Below are 21,789 nucleotides of genomic sequence, written 5' to 3' on the forward strand. Positions count from 1 at the left end.
GGGATTTGGGGGCCCATACCAAACTTCCTCAACTGTCTGAGGTGAAAGAGGCACTGTTGTGTCTTTTTCATTACACAGTTGGTGTGTTCAGACCGTGAGGTCCTCAGTGATGTGGATGCTGAGGAACTTGAAGCTGTTTATCCTCTCAACCCCAGATCCATTGATGTCAATAGGTGTTAGCCTCTCTCCATTCCTCCTGTACTCCACAACCAGCTCCTTTGTTTTTGCGAAGGGAATTTTGAGCAACACACACAAAATGCAAAATGCTGGAGGAACTCAGCAAGTCATGCAGCACATTTGGAGGGGAATAATCATTTTAGGCCAAGACCCTTCATTTGGACTGGAAAGGAATGGGGCAGAAGCCAGAGTAAGAAGGTGAGGCGGGTAGGGAGGAGTACAACTTAGCAAGCAATAGTTGAAACCAGGTCATAAAGAAAGTGGGTGCATGGGGGAGGTGGGGATGATATGAGAAGATGGGAGGGGATACGTGGCAGAGGTAAAGGGCAGAGGAAGAAGAAATCTGATAGAAAAGGACAATGGAGTAAATGGGAGGAGGTGGGGAACCAGAGGGAGGTCATGAGGGTGGGGGAGGAGAATAGAGGTTGTGAAAGAGCCACTGGAATGTGGAAATTAAAAAAGGGGGAGGGGAAAAGGGGAGTGATTACTGCAGGTTAGTAAAATTGTATTTGAACTTGTTCTGCATAGCTGATGGTGTGGGTATCTGTATAACCCAACATCACTGACCACTAAATACTCTCAATAATTCATGACCTGTGTTAATTTTCATACTAAAACCAGTACAACTGGGGATACAGGAGAGGGAGGCCTGGACTTTAAATTGCTGTGGATCACCACACAGAAAACCCCAAAAGCCACTTAGTTTCCTCTCTGCAGCAGACACAAACTAGAAAACTTAGAAAACAGAACCCCATGAACCTCACAAATCCTACCTTCCAGAAGTAAAGTTGGTGGGAAGCAGTGTGGAGATTCACCTGGAGTTTGTAAGTGGGGATGGAGAGTTGGTGGGGTTGGGGCACAGGATACAAGTTGATATATTTCTATTGACTCCGTCCTGATCCCATGGAAAAAAACAATTGGACAAATAAATAACATTGGATATTCTCAATTGTCCTGGTTTGTTGGGATTTGTGGGAAAATGACTCAGGTCAGGGATTAAAGAGTGCAGTTAGTTGATGATACATGCCTTGTGAAGATGTCTCACAACCTGCTCTGAAGTTCAGATTAGAATAACAATCTAACACGACCAGAATGGGGAAATAATCCACCAACCTTAACTGCCTACACTGCTTGGTTCCAACTTCATTCATTCATTCATCCATCATGTTGTTTCAATAACACATTCTTTCTTCCTGTAACCCCTGGAGAGCAAACTGATCGGCTGCATCACTGTCTGGCAAATACACGGGATCGGAAAATGTTGCTGGGGTTGTAAGCTTATCCAGCTTCATCATGAGCTCTAGCCTCCCCATCATTGAAGACATCTTCAAAAGGCGATGCCTCCGGAAGATAGCATCAATCATTAAGGACCTCACCATCCCGGACAGGCCCTTTTCTTGCTACTACCATCAGAGAGGAGGTACAGGAACCTGAGGATGCCCTCAGTGTTTTATGAACAGCTTCTTCCCCTCTGCCATTAGACTTCTGAATGAGCCAATGAGCTCACTATTATGCTCACTTTTGGTAATTTTTATTTCCTTTTTTCCTATATTCTTATTGTAACTTATAGTTTTTTATGTATTGCACTGTACTGCTGCAAAAAAAACCCCGAATTTCACATTATATGTTAGTGAAAATAAACCTGATCCTGATTAATTTCTCCCATTCATAAATTAATTCATCCTTTCAGCAATACTATCATTAAAGTAGGATCCCAAAAAATAAAAACTGGTTGGAAATAATTAATTGTACTTCCATCTTCAGGGAGAAAACCAATACAGTTTCACTGAACAACCTGACCAACCTTTCAACTTAGTTAGCAATACACGAAAAAGCAGCAAACTTGTGACACTCATTCATATAAATTATTTACAAAAGCAAAATATTAGTAAGAGCACAGATGTCAATAACCCTCTGGTTGTGTAAACACAACAATCAGTAGATAGGTAATGGTTAAACAGAGCAGGAATTTAAAACACTATAGGAAAACAGAGAACAAAAATCTTACCTCCTCCTCTTCGTCTTCTCCATCTTTACTTCTCTGCCAAATACAAGGATGAAATATTAGCAAAACAAAGTTTTCTTTATATTAAGGGTATCTGAGAACAATAGAAAATATTTTAAAGCTGGTGAATAGGCTTATTATTGTCTCATGTACTGAGGTAATGTGAAGAACTTTCCTCCCACACAGATCATTTCAATACAGCAGTGCATCAAGACAGCACAAGGGAAAACATTAAGAGGGTGTAACAGTTACAGAGAAAGGGCGGTGCAGGCAGGCAATAAGGCGCACGGTTATAACAAGGTACAGCGTGAGGTCAGGATTCTATCTTATTGTATTAGGAGATCATTCAATAGACATAACAGCAGGCTCAAAGCTGTTCTTAACCCTGTTGATACGTGCTTTCAGACTTTAGAATCTTCTGCCCAATGTGAGAGGGGAAGAAGAGAGAATGATCAGGCTGGATGAAGTCTTTGATTATGTTGGCTGCTTTAATGAGGCACTGAGAAGTGTAGACAGAATCCATGGAGGGGAGGCTGGTTCCTGTGATGTGCTGAGCTGCGTCCACCACTCTCCGCAGTTTCTTGCTGTCAGGACACAGCAGCTGCCACACTAAACAGTGACACTTCCAGTTAGTGTGTCTTCTATGGTGCATTGATAAAAATTGTTGAGGATCACAAGGGACATGCCAAATTTCTTTAGCCTCCTGAGGAAGTAAAAGTGTTGGTGCGTTTTCTCGGCGGTAGCATCAATAGGATTAACCAGGACTGACGGTGGGTGATATTTACTCCTCAGCACTTGAAGCTTATTTGAATTATGGTAAATGATCCATCATGGAGGATAAATCATTGAAGAATAAATAATGAAAGGTATCAAAAATAGCACTTTTTAAATTTGTCCTTCATGAATAACATACAGTATGTATGGGAGATATTAAATAATTCTTTGTGGATTCTGTGATACACTAAGGTCTGTACAATGGTGTAGTGTTTAACGTAACACTTTACAGTGCCAGGCACTAATGTTCAATTCCTACTGTCTGTAACGAGTTTGTATCTTCTCCCTGTGACCGTGTGGGCTTCCTCTGGGTGTTCTAGTTTCCTCCCTCAGCCTGGTTAAGGTGAGTAAGTTGTGGGCATGCTTTATTGCCACTGGAAGCATGGCTACAATTGTGGGCTGCCCCCAGCATATCCCCAGGCAGTGTTGGTCATTGTTGTAAATGACGCATTTCATCATATGTTTCAATGTACATATGTATAACAAATAAAACCAAACTTTAAGTTTGATTCCGCAAATGAAGATATCATTTGTATGCAAGCACTCCTTAACTAAGGTAAGCAGTCCACTGTGAAGGATAAATTGGTGAAGAACAAATACTGAAAAATATAAAAATGGCACTTCATGATTTGTTCTTCATGAATAATGTATTTCCGGGAGATATTTAATTTTTTTTGTGGAAGCTTTGATACATTTAATTCAATGAATTAACACATTATTTGCATGCAAGCACTCCTAAAAGATGAGTTTTAGTGGTCTTGGCCACACATTTTACCATCAGCGAATTCTGTTCCTCAAATATTCAAGTATATTCCTTGGCTTGCTTACCAGACCACAGCATTGGTAATCTACTGGAATTAAACAGAGCTGTTTTATTCCTCAGTCAGTTTACAAGAAGGAAAACAGCACCATCTTCTTCTGCAACAGTGTTGGGTTAATCCTTGGAAAAAATAAAATCAGTTTACTGCACATGCCATTTGCAGCATGGGCCCGAGATGAAGTTCATCTGTTCCTGCTTTATGTTCAATAAGTGAACAGATCTATCAGTAAATTCAATCGCTATATGGTGCAACGTGAAGATCTGTAACTATTTCAGGTCACACTGATGCACACAGCAGCACCTTGGCTTGAGGTTCCCTGTTGCTTTGAGAAATTTTCTGGATTGGCACATTAATTAACTGTTAAACTCGCCAGAAAATGATGAGTATCCAATTAACAGTGTGAGTAGCCTTTTAGCAGTTGCCATTTCAATCTCAATCAGATTGTTTTTAAACACAAAGAATTCTGCAGATTGAGTAACAGGCATAAAATGCTGGAGGAAATCAGCAAGCCAGGCAGAATCTATGGATGGGAATAAGTAGTTAACATTTCAGGCTGAGCCCCTTCATCAGGACTGGAAAGTAAGGGAGTAGAAGCCAGAGTAAGTAGGTGGGGAGGGAGGGGAAGGATGGGAAGGTATACAAGTTGGCAGGTGACAGGTGAGATCAGGTGAGAGGGAAGGTTGGTGAGTGTGGGGGCAAGGGGTTAGTGTGAGAAGCTGCGAGGTAAAAAAGACAAAGGGCTGAGGAAGAGGAGTCTGATAGGAGAGGACAATTCAGAAAGAGGTGGGGAACCAGAGGTGGTGATAGGCAGATCATGAGGACACGGAAAGAGAAAAGAGGAGTAAGAGAAATTAATAAATTAATAATTTATTCATAATAATAAATTAGGAGGGGAACGGGAAAAGAGGTAAGTGACTACTGAAAATTAGAGATGCTCTGTTGAGAAGGTTGCCAATTCTGTTTTCGGCATACAGTATTATACCTTCCTAAAGAGTTGAAATGCTACAAGCTAAAACCTCGTATTTCATCTGGGTAGCCTCCAACCTAATGATATGAACATTGATTACTCCAACCTGGTAATTTTTCCTCCTCTCTTTCCCTCTTATCCCATTCCCCATTCTCACCCCCCTTACCTCTTCTCCTCACCTGCCTATCACCTCCCCCTGATGCCCCTCTTCCTTCACTTTCTCCCGTGTCCTCCACTCCTATCAGCTTCCTTCTTCTCCAGCCCTTTACCTTTTCCATGTCCCACCTCCCAGCTTCTTACTTCAGCCCCCTCCTCCGCTCACCTGGCTTCACCCATTACTTTCTAGCTTGTCTTCCTTTCCCTCTCCCCACCTCTTTATTCTGACAACTTTCCCTTTCCCTTCCAGTCCAAATGAACGGTCTCGCTCAAAACCTCTCCATCAATGCTGCCTGACCTGCTGAGTCCCTCCAGCATTTCGTGTGTGTTGCTCTGGATTTCCAGCATCTGCAGAATCTCCTGTTTTAAAAATTTAAAACCTTGTGCTATCCTCTTCTTTATTTCTCTGGAGCATATTTGATTCAAATTCATTCTCGATTGCCATTGATTCTCTCTCCTCCAGCTGAGAGGATAAACCCCTGATCCTGTCACTCACTCTGTGCTCAGAAACGCTTAAACTTCTGCTCTCAGGTCTCCAGAAAATTATGGAACAAATTATATTAAAACCAAAATGCTCAGAAAATGTTCTAACCCATGGGCCCCTTAGGGAGTCTCCATTCCAGTGAAGTTTGGCCTATTTCGTTTGCAGAGAGGATGATTTAAGACCAGTAAAATGACATCTGTCAGAAATTATCCAATTTAATTCATTCAGAGCTATTGACAGAGTTTCATTCAAATTATTTCAGTTCATATTCAAGTTTTTATCTCTGAGATATATTCTGTTTTAGCTCAGAGATGTCAAATTTCTGGTAGGCATCGACTGGATTTTGTTTTCTTTATCTGTTCATCAGCAAGCCATTTTCCACATTCAATTCGGCAACTAGCAGTTAGTGTCATCATAAAGTCTGAATTGTACAGGCTATCAGTGCAAGAGAAAAAGCCACTGAATCATAAACCAATCTTTTTCCTCCTTCACGAAGGCACCAAAGATTTGTGTCCTCTCTCTGACCTTATCAGAACTAAATGCTGATGGAGGATGAGAATAAAAGCTGGCATTTTCTCTTCAAGGAGAAATGACTCTTCTTATCTCTTGTCTGACTTGGCATCATCGGTGAGTCCGGAGTTCAAGACCGAGAGCTCGGTGATTGGCGGGTCCTGGGATCGATGCTGATGATCAAGGCTTGAAGGTTGATTGGAAGTCCAGAAGTTGTTGTCTTGTGGCTGGACCCGACTCTGTGAACCTCTATAAGTTTCTTCTTCTCATCCAATAACTTCTCTATACACAGTGAGGATAGGATCCATTTGGCTACAATTGAATAACCTATTGAAGCTTGTTATAAAGACCATGAAGATTAACTCTGTATTATGTACATTGAAATATACAGTGAAATTAATCGTTTTGTGTCAAATCAAATCAGCGAGGATTGTGCTGAGCAGCCTGCAAGTGTCGCCACACTTCCAGTACCAACATGGCAACTTACTGATCCTAACTGTATGTCTTTGGCATGTGGAGAAAATGGGAGCACTCAGAGGAAACCCAGTTGGCCACACAAATGTACAAACTCCTTTCAGACAGCAGTGGGAGTTGAAATCCGATGTTACAACTGACTGCTGCAAAGTGTTGTGATAGCCATTACGAAAGCAACAGGGAAACTAATTCGCTCGTAGTTACAAGCAATAGTTCCTTATCAGTCCTGCTCCTAATTCTCTTTAAAACAGGATCATTGTCAGTTCAGGATCAATTAGGAGAGAACAATAAATGGTAACTTTGCCATTGATGCTTATAAATTACAAGGATGTCACTGGGACTTAAAGGACTTGTGTTTGAGGGAAAGGTTGAGTAGGTTAGGACTGTTGTGTATTTAATATTTCAGTAGTATTTGAATAATATTGTAAATATATTGTTTGATGAAGCATTTTTGTTCCTTTAAATAATATATTGTGAGTTATCTGTAAAATCACATAAATGGCATACATCAACACACCACCACATGATACGTGCACACTCACTTAAAGTAAAAAATTAACTAAGACTCACATCTCTCAATACTCCTGTTTCATCTTCAATTAGTTTAATATTTTGGAGTTACAAAACATAACAGTGGTGATGAGGTATTTTTAAAATGAACCTATGATGACTACCTAACTGTTGAAGCACAGCGAGACATTCAAATTTATAAAAAATGCACAGCAAGAACTGATCAAGTAAAATAATATAACACAGCACATGTTCTTCAGAAAGTACAGACATAGTTGAGTTTAAAAAGGCAGAAAATGGGTAAATTCATGGGTTCATAAACAGAGAGTACGGGTGATAATATTCATTAATCAAAAACAGAAATGGCTGGCTACATTGGAAAGATAGGCACATTACACAAAAGAAAACTGGAAATTTTTAGACTGAACGGATTGAGCAGCATTTTAAAGTAAAGGAAATAGCCAATTAGAATCAAGTGCCAATTTTATTGTGCATCGGGTTTAAAGGCATACAGTTTGCTTAGATGTTTGACTGCTCTCATCAAACCAGCTGAAATGAGCTTTGCTGATATTGTGAAAGAAATGCAGGAACATTTAGAACTGAAACCATTGTTTTTTTTGCAGATTGCTTTAGGTTTCATAAGTGGAATCAAAAAGAAGGGGAGTCCAATTCAGCATACGTGGCTGAACTGAAGAGATTGTCTGAGCATTGTTAATTTGGTGATAGGCTAGGTGATGCACTGAGAGATTGTTCAGTTTGTGGAAATTTACAAGAAAACATTTAACAAAGGCTCCTCACTGAAGCACAACTTACATTTAAAATAGCAGTTGAAATAGCTGTGTCAATGGAAACAGCAGATTGAGATGCAATTGAGTTGCAGTCAGGACTGGAAGTGAGAGTGAACAAAATTGCAACATTTAAACAGAAATCTGCCTGGCCAAACAACTTGAGTTACCATTTGTGGCAGGGGCTCACATACATCAGACCAATACAGATTTAAAGGCAAAACTTGCAGAAAATGTACAGCATGCCAGGCGGCCTATATGGAAGAGAGTACAGTCGACGTTTTGGGCCAAAACCCTTCAGCATGACTTTGTATGTGTTGCTTGAATTCCCAGCATCTGCAGATTTTCTCTTGTTTGTGAGAAAATGCAACACAGTAGGACACATACAGGGAGCATGTTGAGCAGACAAAAACAAATGGACTGCACAGGGCAAAGAAAACAAAAATGTAGAGTTTCACAAAGAGCAGTAGTCTGCATACTGTTGATAATGATGTAAGTCACACGGGACTTGGTAGCCTTGAGGTTTATAATGTGAAAACTAATAATAGATAAGTAACATGGCTTACACCAAAAGTGACTGGCAAATTAATTAAAATGGAATTGCACACAAGCTCGGCTGTTTCAGTCATTCCACAAAATGAATGGCATTTCAAAGATACTAAAATGAAGTCTGCTGATATTCAACTAAGAACTTACACTGAAGAAAAGATAACTCCTGTGGGAATGACTTTTGTAATAGTGAAATACAACAACCAACAAGTCACTTTGGGCTTGTACGTGGTTAAAAATAGGAGGGCCAGCATTGTGGGTGCATGATTGGGTGAGTCAGGGACAACTTGACTGGAGATCCATCCACCATTTTCCATATTGCTTGCAATAAAGGCAACTGAAAGCTAACTGTAACATACTGGATGATGCCACAGCAGTGTTCAAGGATGGCACAGGAAAAATCAAATATATCAAAGGTAAAATAGCGTTAAATGAGAATGCCACACCCAGATTTTGCAAATCCCATCCAGTTCCTTGTACCATCTGCGATAAATTAGCCAGTAAGCAAGATCCCATGGAGGCTGAATGAATTCTTTCCAAGGTGAGTAGAGCCAATGGGTAACACCAGCGGTCTCAGTAGCCAAGAAGAATGGACCTGTCAGGATCTGTGGTGAATTTAAGGTCACCATCAACCCAGTGGTGAAAGTAGATCAATGCCTTCTGCCCATGATGGAGGGTATCTTTACAATCCTTCCTGAAGGAAGACACTTCAGCAAAGTAGACTTAACTGAGGCCTATCAACAGATGGAAATGGAAGAAGTGTCCAGAGTGTTCCTCACCATAAACACTCACAAAAAGCTTTATCGCTAATATAGGATTTTTTTTTTATAGAATCTGGACTTGCACTCTGGCAGTAATCTGTGGACCAGGAGCTGTAAGGCTGTCCAAGTGCTCAGTGTTCCCTGGATGACATCATTGTTACTGATAAGGATGACAAGGAACATATACAAAATCTCAAGACAGTGTTAAAAAGATTAGAAGGTGATGGACTCAGAGAATGGCACAAGTGTGAATTTGTTAAATCAAGCATCACTTACTGTGGTCACACCATTGACGTTCAAGTATTATGTAAGTGTGTTGAGAAAATTCAAGCAGTGGTGGATGCCTTAAGGCCAAAGGATATGTCATAGTTGCAGTCCTTTTTTGGATTTTTCAAATATTATAACAGGTGATTACTGTGCTCCCCCCCTTGAATTCATTACTATGATTGGGAAACAATGGCTGTAGACAAAACAGTGTGAGGTGGCTTTCTAACAGGTAAAAGAAATGGTGACGTCAGACACTGTACTGACACTTTATGTTCCGCATCATTGAGTGAAATTTGTCGGCTTTTGGGATAGGTGCAGTCATGTCACATATTATGACTGATGGAAGTGAATGTCCCATAGCCTTTGCATCACATTTCCTTACTGCTGCAGAGAAAAAATATGCACAGATTGACAGAGAGGCTTTGAGTCTGGTTTGGGGTGTAGAACGCTTTAACCTGTAATTATATGGAAGAGAGTTTATCCTTGTTATGGATTATCAGCCACTAGTGTCATTTTCAATCAACTTAAGTGTGTTCCTTAACAGCAGCAGTATAAATGCAGAGATGGGCTCTGTTCCTTGGAGGACACAATTACAAGATCAAATTCAAGAAGATGACTAAGTATGGAAATGAGGGTGGATTGCCTCGTTTACCTTTGGAAAAGGAAATACATGGAAAACTTACAAAAGAGGACACTCCTTGTGACATATTCTCCCTAATGCAAATCATACATTTTCCTATCACAGCGGAGGTGATCCAAAGGGAAACCACAAAGTGCCCCATACTGTCTCAGGTCTACATGCCCACCCAAAATGACTGCAATGTGCAGGAGAAACGTCAGTTCATCCATTTTTACCAGTGCCAAGGTGAACTTGCCCTTGATGGAGGCTCCCTTATGAGGGGATTGGAAGTTGTACCATCCAAGTTGAGAGCTAGTGTTAGAGGAGCTACATGTTGGTTGTCTAGGCATGGTTAAAATGAAATATTGGCTTGAAGCTTTGTCAAATGGCTTGGGACAGATCAGCAGATCGAGCAACTTGCCATGCACTGTGCGAGTTGCCAAAGGCAGTGCTTCTCCGTCCCTGGGAATGGTCTGCATTATCCTGGCAGAGGATTCATGTGGATTTTGCCAGACCATTCATGGGCTCAAATTTTTTTTGGTAGTAATGGATGCAGCTACAAAGTGGCCAGAAGTGTTCCCAATTGCCTCCACTAAAGCCTCACACATTGTTGACATGTTGAAAAGCCTCTTTGCAAGGACTGGTGCTCCAGAACAGTTAGCTAGTGACAATGGACCACAGTTTGGGATGGAACAATTCAGCACAGTCCACAACAAACAACTCATCAGCTATGCTGGTCCTAAGTCGTCCCTTGGGTTCTGCAAGGATCTCCTCAAACCCAGTCTTAGAAGGAGTATGCAGGACAAACAGATGACACAATTTGAGGTTTCCTCAAACAAGGAAGTTCACTGTTTCACTCCTGGACAAGCAGTTCTGGTGAGGGACTACAGAGGTGATCTAAAATGGGTAATTGGCATGATTAAAGATAGAGCTCTCCTACACAGTGAAGATTGTGTCTGATATCATCTGGAGATGATACATCGATCAGTTGAGGAAAGCAGAGGCAGTTGTTAGAGAAGAAAGGTGGCCAGAGCTGTCAGAACTCGTTCCTGCAGTCACAGAGTTAACTTCTACAACACTAATGGAGGCAGCTCCAGAACCTGAGATTGCTTCACAGCCATAGGTCTCACCTGCCAAGCACAGTGATTCCCCCCTTTTCTGGAAAGACATTATCCCACAAGAGTGAGAAGACCTCCACAGTGATTAGATCTTTACACCTGACTGGGACTATTAGAAATTTTACTATGCTATGGATGTCCGTAGAGTAGTTGTATTATATAGTACACTGTGTATATAGTTGGGATGCATTTTATATTGAGTTGGAGTTTATAGCTAAGCTTATAGTTTATAGCTAATCATGGAGAAGTGTTGTGTAATTAATATTTCAGTAAAATTTGAATAATGTTGTAAATAGTTAGTTTGATTAAGCATTCTTGTTCATTTAAATAATGCATTGCTGGTTATGTGTAAAAGTACGTAAATGGCTTCTGTTATCACATCACCACTATATGTGCGTGCCTCACTTGAAGTAAAAGATGAACTAAGACTTGTAGCTTTTGGCTCTTTTGTTTTCCTTTGAAATAGTTTTACATTTTGGAGTTGCAAAACAAAACAAGGGCTTTATTCCCTGAAGTGTAGGAGAACGAGGTAAGATCCTACAGAGGGACATAAAATTATGAGGGGTAGAGATAGGATAACTAAGGTTGGATAAGTCTGGAATTAGAGGTCATGGGTTAAGGATGAGGGGTGAAATATTTTAAAGGAACCTGAGAGGGAACTTCTTCACTCAGAGGGTGGTATGAGTGTGGAATGGGCTGCCAGCAGAAATGTGAATCAGGATTCAATGGCAGCATTTAAGAGAAGTATGGATCAATGCATGGATGGGAGGGTTGTGGAGGGCTTTCGTCCAGGTGCGGGTTGATGGGCCTAGGCAGAGTAACTGGCACACACTTAGATGGGCCGAAGGGTCACTTTCTGTGCTGTAGTGCTCTATGACTTTATGACAGAATAAATAAAAAACATATTTGTTAGTAGTCCAAAAAAAGAGCAAGGGAGATCTCCTCAGAGCCCTGGCCAATTATCTGTTGCCCAACTGCTTCACTAATGAGATGATCATTAACTCATGCTGATGGAAACTTGCCAAATGAAACTTAACCTCCAACATACCAGTGAGTTAACTTCATTTCTATATCAGTGGCTGTGAAATGCTTTGGGATATCTTAGAGTCATTGAAAGGTCTTTATCAATGCAAGTTTTAAAAACATCTTAATGAGTGCTGCCTTGAAAAGTACACGAGGAAATGTTAGGAAGGTTAAAATTAGACATCCATTGCAGACAATTTAATAACAAGTCAGGGAAAGAAATGTAATGTTGCTTATAATATTATGAGTCAATATTTGGCAGGAATGAGCTTTAGTATATGTGTGAAGCAACAGCACAATTTTAATGTTTTTGGAAAGATTTAAAAAATAAAAATATTAAAAATATCCTTCCAGAGAATGGATTGGATTCAACGATACCAGATTACATTCCACCAGGTAAATGAGAGGACAAAGCATTATCACAGAGTGCTGATACAAGATTAATGAGATTTAGATGTACCTTCTGGCGTTTTCCATATCTGTTTCTGTTTACACGAGGGCCATCTCCAAGCTCATAAGCTCTGGGAACTTCAATGCCCTGGCAAAGAATAAATTTATTATTGAAATGAAGCAACAACACAGATGTTTTTTTGTTATTAAGAAGTTATATTAACTCAACATCACAAGCAAATACAGGATGGGTGGACTTCAGCTGACCCTAGTATATATTTCCATGATACTGCATCAGCACACTGATCCAGACTTGGCCATGTATATGAGGACCTCTCTTGGCTATGATGAGAAAATACCAACCTCTTCTGCCAAAATCCACAAGCCGAATTTTCAACTCTTGAGATCTGATGTGATGAGCAGGCCTTCTGGAGAACACTTCTTTGACCAGCACAGACACCATAGGCCAAATAGCTTCCTCCAAATGGCAGTGTTTGCATTCATTTCAAGAGGACTAGGATATAAAAGTGTGGATGTTGAGCCATCTCAGGCATTGGTCAGATGGCACTTGGAGTATTGTGAGCAGTTTTGGGCCCGTTAACTAAGAAAGAACACGCTTGCATGGAAGGGGTACAGAGAATGTTTATGAGAATGGCCTCACAAATTAACGTATGAGGCGCTCTGGGCCTGTACTTCCTTGAGTTTTGAAGAATGAGGTAGGCTTTCATCGAAACTTATCAAATATTGAAAGGACTAGATAATGTGGACTTAGAGAGGATGTTTCTTCTACTGGGTAAGTCTAGCAGCAGAGGGCATAGCCACGGAATACAAGGTCATCCCTTTAGGAACAGAAATGAGGAGAAATTTCTTCAGCCAGAGGGTGATGAATGTGTGGAATTCATTGCCACAGATAGCTGTGGAGGCCAAATTATTGGGTATATTTAGGATGGTGGCTGATGGGTTCTTAACTTGTAAGGATATCAAAGTTTATAGGGAGGCAGGAGTATAAGTTTAAGAGGATTAATAAATCAGCCATAAAGGACTGGGGGAGCAGACCCAATGAGATCGAATGGCTTAATTCTGCTCCCATGATTTATGGTCTCCTGAGTCATATATTTTCTCTAACCTTTGAATTCACTGAACCTGTTGTAAACCTCCAGGGCATCATTTAATTGAAATAGAAATGAAACCCTGGCTATAAAAATGGTTACTAAAGAAAGGAAACTCACATTTGGAGGAGTTTTCATTCACTTCAGTGACTGGATGGAAATATAAAACTAAATGTTAAATTGTTGCATGTGGAATCACCGGTCATAGTGTGGAAAGGTCCATACAGTCTATAGAGTCCATTCTGGCTTTTTGATCAGCAATCCTACTAGTGCAAAGGATTGAAATTTGGGAAGTCAAACTAGGGTAGAATTTAAAAGTGAATGGTTGGGCTCGGGGGGGTGGGGGGGGTGGGGGAGGGTGTATCAGAGGTACCTGGGAGTATAAGAAGGACCTAGGAGTTTGCTGAAAGTGGCGTTACAGGCAGACGGGGTAGTGAAGAAGGTTCTTAGTATGCTGGTCTTTATTAGTCAGGCTATTGAGTGTAGGAGTTGGGATGTTATATTGCAGTTGTACAGCAATTGGAGTATTGAACACAATTTTGGTGGCCCTGTCATAGGAAAGACATCATTAAACTGGAAAGAGTGCAGAGAAGGTGCAAGGAGAACTACCAGATTTCAAAGATCTGAGCTTTGTGGGGAGGCTAGGACTTTAGAGCATAGGAGAATAACACATGACTTTACAGAGGTGTTTAAAGTCATGAAGGGCACAGATAGGGTGAGCACACACAGCCTTTTGCCAAGGGATGGGGAGTAAAAAATAAGAGGTCTAGTGTGAAAGGTGAAAGATGTAAAAGAGACCCGAGGGGCAAGGGCTTCATACAGAGGGTGATGTTTAGATGGAACACAGAGAACTACATATTTGTGTGGGTGGGTGCAGCAGGAGTTGGGGGGAAAGGAGCTTGTCTTGCTGTTGTGTTCCGTATGATTCTGCCGAGCACTGTCAGCTTGCTCTGTTGCCGTTGGAACGTGTGGCATCTCTTGCAGTCTGGCTCCCAGCATATCCTCAGGTCATTAATGCCAACTGCACGCTTGATGATTCGATGTATATGCGACAAATAAATGAATCTGAATGAGCTGGCAGGGAAAATGAGTGAGGCAGGTACAAAAACAATATTTAAAAGTCAGTTCAGTAGGTACATGTGCAGGAGGGGTTTAGAGGGATATGGGCAAATTGCAGGCAAATGTGACTAGACAGAAACTAGCACCATGGTTGTTATGGATGAGTTGGTGTGAAGGGCCTTTTCCCGTACAGTATTACTCTATGATTCTAATCTTTTCATTTATTTAGAGATACAGCATGTTAACATGCTCTTCCAGCCCAATGAGCCCACGCCACTCACTGGACTAATTAACCTAGTAACCCGTACATCTTTGGACTCAGGAAACCCATACAGTCACAGGGAGAACATATAAACTCCTTACAGACAGCAGCAGAGCTGAACCTGTGTCACTGTAATAGTGTTATTCCTGTTATTTAACATGTTATTCCAACTACTGTGCTGGCTTATCAATGAAACTACCCTAGTTTGACATCACAACTTTCAACACCTTGCACACATGACCTGGTCCAACATACTTATTTTGTCTTCAAATAATTGACTAATTCCTTTTTGAAAGCTACTATTGAATCTCCTTAAGTTATAAGACCATAAGACATAGGAGCAGAATTAGGCCGTTCAGCTCACTGAGTCTGCTAGGAAAATTCCATGCACTACATTCTTGTATGGAGTTAATCTATGTTACTGGACCAACATTTCTGACGATTAAGCAGTTTCCAGGGTGATTTCTTCTACTGAGCTGAGATTGTGACACATCGAGTCATTCCCGGCTGCCTCCTCTTGGCTCCTCTCTTCAGAGCCTTAGGTGGAGTGGGCAATGTCATCAATTACCAAAATTAATCAAAATTTTAGAAGGATGAGAGGGGATCTGATTGAAACATATAAGATTATTAAGGGACTGGACACGCTGGAGGCAGGAAGCATGTTCCCGCTGATGGGTGAGTCCAGAACTAGAGGCCACAGTTTAAGAATAAGGGGAAGGCCATTTAGAACAGAGATGCGGAAAAACTTTTTCACCCAGAGAGCGGTGGATATGTGGAATGCTCTGTCCCAGAAGGCAGTGGAGGCCAAGTCTCTGGATGCATTCAAGAGAGAGTTAGATAGAGCTCTTATAGATAGCGGGGTCAAGGGATACGGGGAGAGGGCAGGAACGGGGTACTGATTGTGTATGATCAGCCATGATCACAGTGAATGGTGGTGCTGGCTAGAAGGGCCGAATGGCCTACTCCTGCACCTACTGTCTATTGTCTATTACCATGCAAATTATGATGACGAGCCTTCTTGACACCTGAGAGAACCGTGGGGCAGTGGGTCAGGAGACACATACAGGCTTGGTAACGTGACAACGTCAATTTCCCTTCCTTTGCAGACCTCAGGGAAGTCAATGGAATTTTACAAAATTAGTTCAGTATTACCAGACTTAAGAGAAATTCCTTTCCCACTGCCATCAGACTGCTGAACCAATCAGCTCATTCACATCCCCAGCGGTGCTGACGCATATTTGGACTTCTTGTTCCACCTCTCTTCGTTATTCCATATTTCTTTTATACACTTCAGACTGCAGTACAAACTCCACACCATTCTGCTGTTTGTGCTCACCGTTCTATTTATTATTAACATGCTTACTGCTTATTCTGTGAGCTTCATAGGAAGGAACTTCAACACAGCAGTGTATATGACAATAAACTAATTGAATCTTATTCCAGATGAATTTCCGATTATATTCTAGATTCTGTGCTATTGAATGATCATGGAATTTCCTAAGGGTTAAATCTTAGGAAAGAATTGAATCTGCTTTGTTCATTTAAGAATATCACAAGTAAAAACAGAGGGAGATCATTTTGCTCCTCGCTCCTCCTCACTTCAAAATAACCATGGCCGATATTTACCTTAGCTCCGCTTTTCTGTACCCATCGCAAGTGATGGAATACACTCCTAGATTTATGCTCCACAGCCCCGAATTCCAAAGATGCATTCCCCAAAGGTAAGACAATTTTTCTCATCTGTCATGAATTTGCCAATCTCTTATTTTGATACTAAACTTTGATTCTAGTCACCCCAGCAATGGGAAACATTGTCCTCAAATAAACAACCTGTCCAAAATATTGCATGCTTCAGCAGATCACTTCCCATTATTTCAAATATTAGGGAGTCTTAATTTTAGTCCAGTCTTAACCTCCTTGATGATAAGACAATGGAACAGCACTAGACCATTCGTCCCATCGAGTCTGCTCTGCCATTCAATCATAAATGATTTATTTTCCCTCTCAACCGCATTCTGCTGTCTTCTGCCTATAACCTTGACACCCTTACTAATTAAGCAACTATCAACCTCCACTTTAAATATGTCCAATGATTTGGTTTCCACAGCCACCTGTGGCAATGAATACCACATATATACCACTCTCTGGCCAAAGAAGTTCCTCCTTATCTTTGATCTAAAGGGCTGTCTTTCTATTCTGGGGTGGTGCCCTCTGGTCATAATTGCCCACTATCGGAAACATCCTCTCCATCCCCACCTACCCCCCCTCCCCATTCTTTTAAACTCCAGTGAGTGCAGGCCCAGAGCCATCAAACGCACCTCACACATTAACCCTTTCATTCCTGTGATAATTCTCATAAACCTCCTCTGGATACTCTCTGATACCAGCACATCCTGCTCACGATACTCCAAGTGCAGTCAGACCGATGCCTTACAAAGCCACAGCATTACATCCTTGCTTTTATATTCTAGTCCTCTTGAAATGAATGCTAACGTTGCCTTTGCCTTCAGAGGACCAGTCCCAAGCCAGTCCCATCTGTCCAAGAATCCAATGTGTGTACTTCTGTCTATTGCAAAAACATGCAGCCTTAATTGGAGACCAGACTTTTACACAATCCAGTCTCACTAGGGTCAGATTTAAATGCAGATTACTCTTGAATGTAAAAACCTCTTGCAATAAACAAACATAGCATTCGCCCTTTTAATCACTTGCTGTATCAGCACATTATCTTTCATTGATTCATATACAAAGGCACTCAAATTCCTGTGAACATACCAGGTTTCGATCTTTCTCCATATATCAAATAAATTCTACCCTTTTACTTTTTCTACCAAAGTGATAGGCATAAATAGAATGAAGACCCAGTGCCTTTATTCAACAGCAGCGAGGGATAATACCCCAGGACATTTTGTTGAAGGTGATAGGAGCAAATAATAAACACAAGAGATTCTGCAGATGTTGGAAATCCACAGCAACACACGCAAAATGCTGGAGGAACTCAGCAGGTCAGGCAACATCTACAGAGGGGAATAACACCCTGATGAAGGGTCTTGGCCTGAAATGCCGCCTGTTAATTTTTCCTCTAGAGATGCTGCCTGACCTGCTGAGTTCCACCAGAATTTTGTCTGTGTCGCAAAGGTGATTGGAGAAAAGTTTACGGGAGATGACAGAGATAGTGGGTGTGTGTATGGAACTCACTGCCAGGGTGTAGTGGTACAGGCAGATACATTAGGGACATTTAAGCAACTCTTAGAGAGGCACATGGATGAAAGAAAAATGAAGGGCTATAGGTTATGTAGGAGGGAAGGGTTAGATTGAATGCTGGGTAGCGTAAAAGGCTAGTACAGCATTGTGGGCTGAAGGGTCTGCACTGTGCTGTACTGTTCTTGCATACTTCATACAACTCACCCTCCATGTAGCATCAGCAGTCTTGGATACATGACTCTAGCTCTTCTCACAGTGGTTGCATTTGCAACCTTTCAATTCGTGAAAAGGTTCTAAAATCTATCAAAGTTTGGGAGATGACAACTAGTTTACCTGTAACTCCATAGACATCTCTTTCACAGATTGCACCACCTCGAGATGACTTACTGAATTTCAGTCCTATTTCTTTCTCCAATTCTATTTTTAACTAATACAACACACGTAAAATGCTGGAAGAACTCAACAGGTCAGGCAGGGTCTATGGAAAAGAGTAAACAGTCGACACTTCGGGGTGAGACCTTCAGGACTAATGTTCCTTTCCTTCAGCGCCACATTAACTGTAGATATTGGTCACTTATAACCCTACATCCATAATGGTTAATAGATTGTTCCCATTTACTTCATGAAGGACCCTTGCCCACCCAAGACAAGCCCTCTTCTTGTTACCCTCATTGAAGAAGAGAGAAGGTACAGGAACCTGAAGACCCATAAGAACAGCTTCTTCCACTTCACCATTAGATTTATGAATGGTTCATAAACTCATGAACATGATCTCGCTATTCCTATTTTACACTATTTATTTATTTTGCAATTTATAGTAATCTTATGTCTTCGCACTATATTGCTGCTGCAAATCAGCAAATGTCACTGATAAGAGACCTGATTCTGATTTCAATTATGCTATCGAACTTTAAATAATATAGAACATGGAACAGTACAGCATAAGAGTAGGACCCCTAATCTGCCGTGTCTATGCTGTGAGGTTAATTTATGCTGATCCCATTTGCCTGCACATGGTCTATATCTTTATTGATTGCCTGTTGAACTGCTTTTCAAAATGCCTCTTAAACATTCATATTGTATCTGCATGTACTATTTTCCCTGCTAGTATGTTCCAAGCCCCTACCACTCTTTGCATAAAAAACTTATCCTACACTTCTCCTTTAAACATTCCCCTTCTCACATTAAATATATGCCTATTGGTTTTGACATTTCCATGCTGAGAAGAAAAGCATCGGATCCGTCAGTATCGTCTTTCCATAATCTTTCCCTGCGCTGATTATGATTAAATGTATTTTGTACGGTTGATGTTGGATCTGCAGATGATACAGTTTAGAGGTTCTTTGGAAGTCAGGAATGAGGAATAAATCTTTAGGCTGCAGCCATCTTATTAAGTGTTTATAACAAAGAAATAACAGAAATAACTCTAAATAACAGATTAAGAGTTCGGCACGGACTAGGAGGGCCGGAATGGCCTGTTTCCGTGCTGTGATTGTTATATGGTTAATCAATCAGTAAGAAAGATCAAGTAAAAAACTCAAGGAAGAAAAATAATTTTGCCTTGTGAATGTCCTTATACAGAAAACTAGTTCAGACTAGACAGATAAGAACGTTCTTTTGTTGAGAAGAGCCTATGAAGCAATTTGATTGATGCTGGCGTGACACAGGCCGCAAGTACCTGGGGGTGCACATGGAAGACAGATTTAAGTGGAGCACCAACACAGAAGCTGCATACAAAAAGGGCCAGAGTCGCCTCTACTTCCTGAGGAGACTGAGGTCCTTTGGAATGTGCAGGCCTCTCCTTCACATGTTCTACCAGTCTGTTGTTGCCAAGACAATCTCCAATGTGGTGGTGTGCTGAGGCAATGGCATCAACACGGGTGATGCCGACAGACTCAATAAACTGATTAGGAAGGCTGGCTCTGTTATAGGAGTCAAACTGGTCACACTGGAGACTGAGGTAGATCAAGGAACCCAGAGGAAAATCCTGGCAATTCTGGACAATGTTTCTCACCCTCTACATGCTACCTTGGCTGAACAGAGGAGCACTTTTAGCAATAGACTAAGACAACTGTGCTGCTCCAAAGAGCGGAATATGAGGTCATTCTTATCCTCAACCATTAGGCTCTATAATTAGGCCGGGGAAGTGAAGACCCCCCACCCCGCCCCCGTTAGCCTGTTTGAGGTTACTTATTTTCTATTCTTTGTATATTTGTACTGCTACGGTGACACTATAATTTTGCTTGGGATCAATAAAGTATCTATCTATACAAAGAAACTAAAAAAAGAGCCAAATATACTACAAATTACTGAAAATCCACTGAACATTAACAGAAAAACAGGTAATTGTTCAAACATATAAGCAAGCATGAAGAAAGTTAAACTACAAAAAAAAAAGAATTTACAGCCTAATCAATCACTATCATGTTAGTATGTCCTGTCCCTTCCTGACACATTTTCGTGATGTTACCGATGTCACCACTCTGCACTTAGTCTACTCACTCCGAAACTGCTGGAGACACTCACAGATCAGTCAGCATCTATGGAACCAGAAAATGTTAACATTTCAGGTCAAAAGCTCTTTTTTTTTCATGCGCTTCCTGACCTGCTGTCTCCAGAAATTTTTCAGTTTTTCTTTCAGACTTCCAGCGTCTTTTTGGTTTACACATTGCCTCATTATTTTATAACCTTGTTAACTTTCATTGCCTTATTAATTTTCTAACTGTCCCCTTCACCTGAATACTACCAAATCCTACATTTTAAAACTTTATATACAGTCCTAGCAATATGAACCAACAGGTCCCATTCTGATACACGTAAAGGCCATCCCTGTTCTCCCAGAACTGTGTTTGCTCCCCATGAATTAAAAACACAAGAGATTCCACAGATGCTGGGAATTCATAGAAACACACAAAAAATGCTATCTGAGCTCAGCAGGTAAGGCAGTATCTACAGAGAGGAATAAGCGGAAGACATTTTGGGCCGAGACACTTTGTCATGAGCCCCATGAAGTGTCTCAGCCCGATTCCTCTCCTTGCACGCTACCTGACCTGTTAAGTTCATCCAGCATTTTGTGTGTGTTTCCCATGAATTAAAATCCTCTTCTCAGCCACCAATCTTTGATCAAACGATTCAAAACTTTAATGCATTTCTCTCATGCTTGTACATAGTTTAAGTAAACAAGTGGTGTTAGTTATCAGCTCTGAACATTTTAACACTTACATTCAGTTCTGCAAAGTCTCCTGCGATTATTTCAAGACTTTGTACTTCAGAGGTGAACAAGAGCCAGGCAAAAAGGATAAGGTGTTTCATAGTGCACTGATGCTCTCACACTGCGATCAGTGAGACTAAGTCTGGATCCGACTCTTCTTTTATAAGTTCAAATGAAAAACAACCCCAAAAAAAGTTGCATTTGAAGTTCCTTCCTTGATCCAATGAACGTGTTGCTCTCAGCTCCGGTCAATATTTGTACTGAGTGAGTTACCAAATGCCCAAATATGCTGTAGAGGTTGTACAAACACAGGTTGTTCTCTGGTTCCTTCAGCAGATAACCACTGAAAGCCTGATTGATTTTGATTTTGATCTGTAGGTCCCACGTAATTGCCTTAGATTATATTCCATGCAGTTCAAAGAATAAAGCTATTTCCACTGCTGAGAGAAACCTACTGTATTTTACATATAAAAGTGGTGAACCAAAAGGCCATGAGAAAGAAGTTGTTTGGATCCTTGAACTTGTTCCATTGCTCAATAATCATAAGCACAAGA

The 21,789-nt window shown here is 41.0% G+C and overlaps 1 protein-coding gene across 1 annotated transcript in view; it reads right to left on the bottom strand.

Annotated features, from left to right (window-relative positions):
- Positions 1–21,412, bottom strand: part of itih2 (inter-alpha-trypsin inhibitor heavy chain 2) — a 101,356-nt gene extending 79,944 nt beyond the window's left edge. Inside the window, exons 1-3 of the mRNA XM_073066524.1 lie at positions 21,247–21,412; positions 12,461–12,538; positions 2,186–2,218 (exon numbers count right to left, since the gene is read on the bottom strand). Coding sequence (XP_072922625.1) covers positions 2,186–2,218; positions 12,461–12,538; positions 21,247–21,336 — 201 coding nt within the window. The 5' untranslated portion in view covers positions 21,337–21,412. The remainder of the gene's footprint in view (positions 1–2,185; positions 2,219–12,460; positions 12,539–21,246) is intronic.
- Positions 21,413–21,789: the final 377 nt, after the last annotated feature.

The sequence above is a fragment of the Hemitrygon akajei genome, chromosome 14, assembly GCF_048418815.1.
Source record: "Hemitrygon akajei chromosome 14, sHemAka1.3, whole genome shotgun sequence".
In the NCBI taxonomy this organism is placed as follows: domain Eukaryota; kingdom Metazoa; phylum Chordata; class Chondrichthyes; order Myliobatiformes; family Dasyatidae; genus Hemitrygon; species Hemitrygon akajei.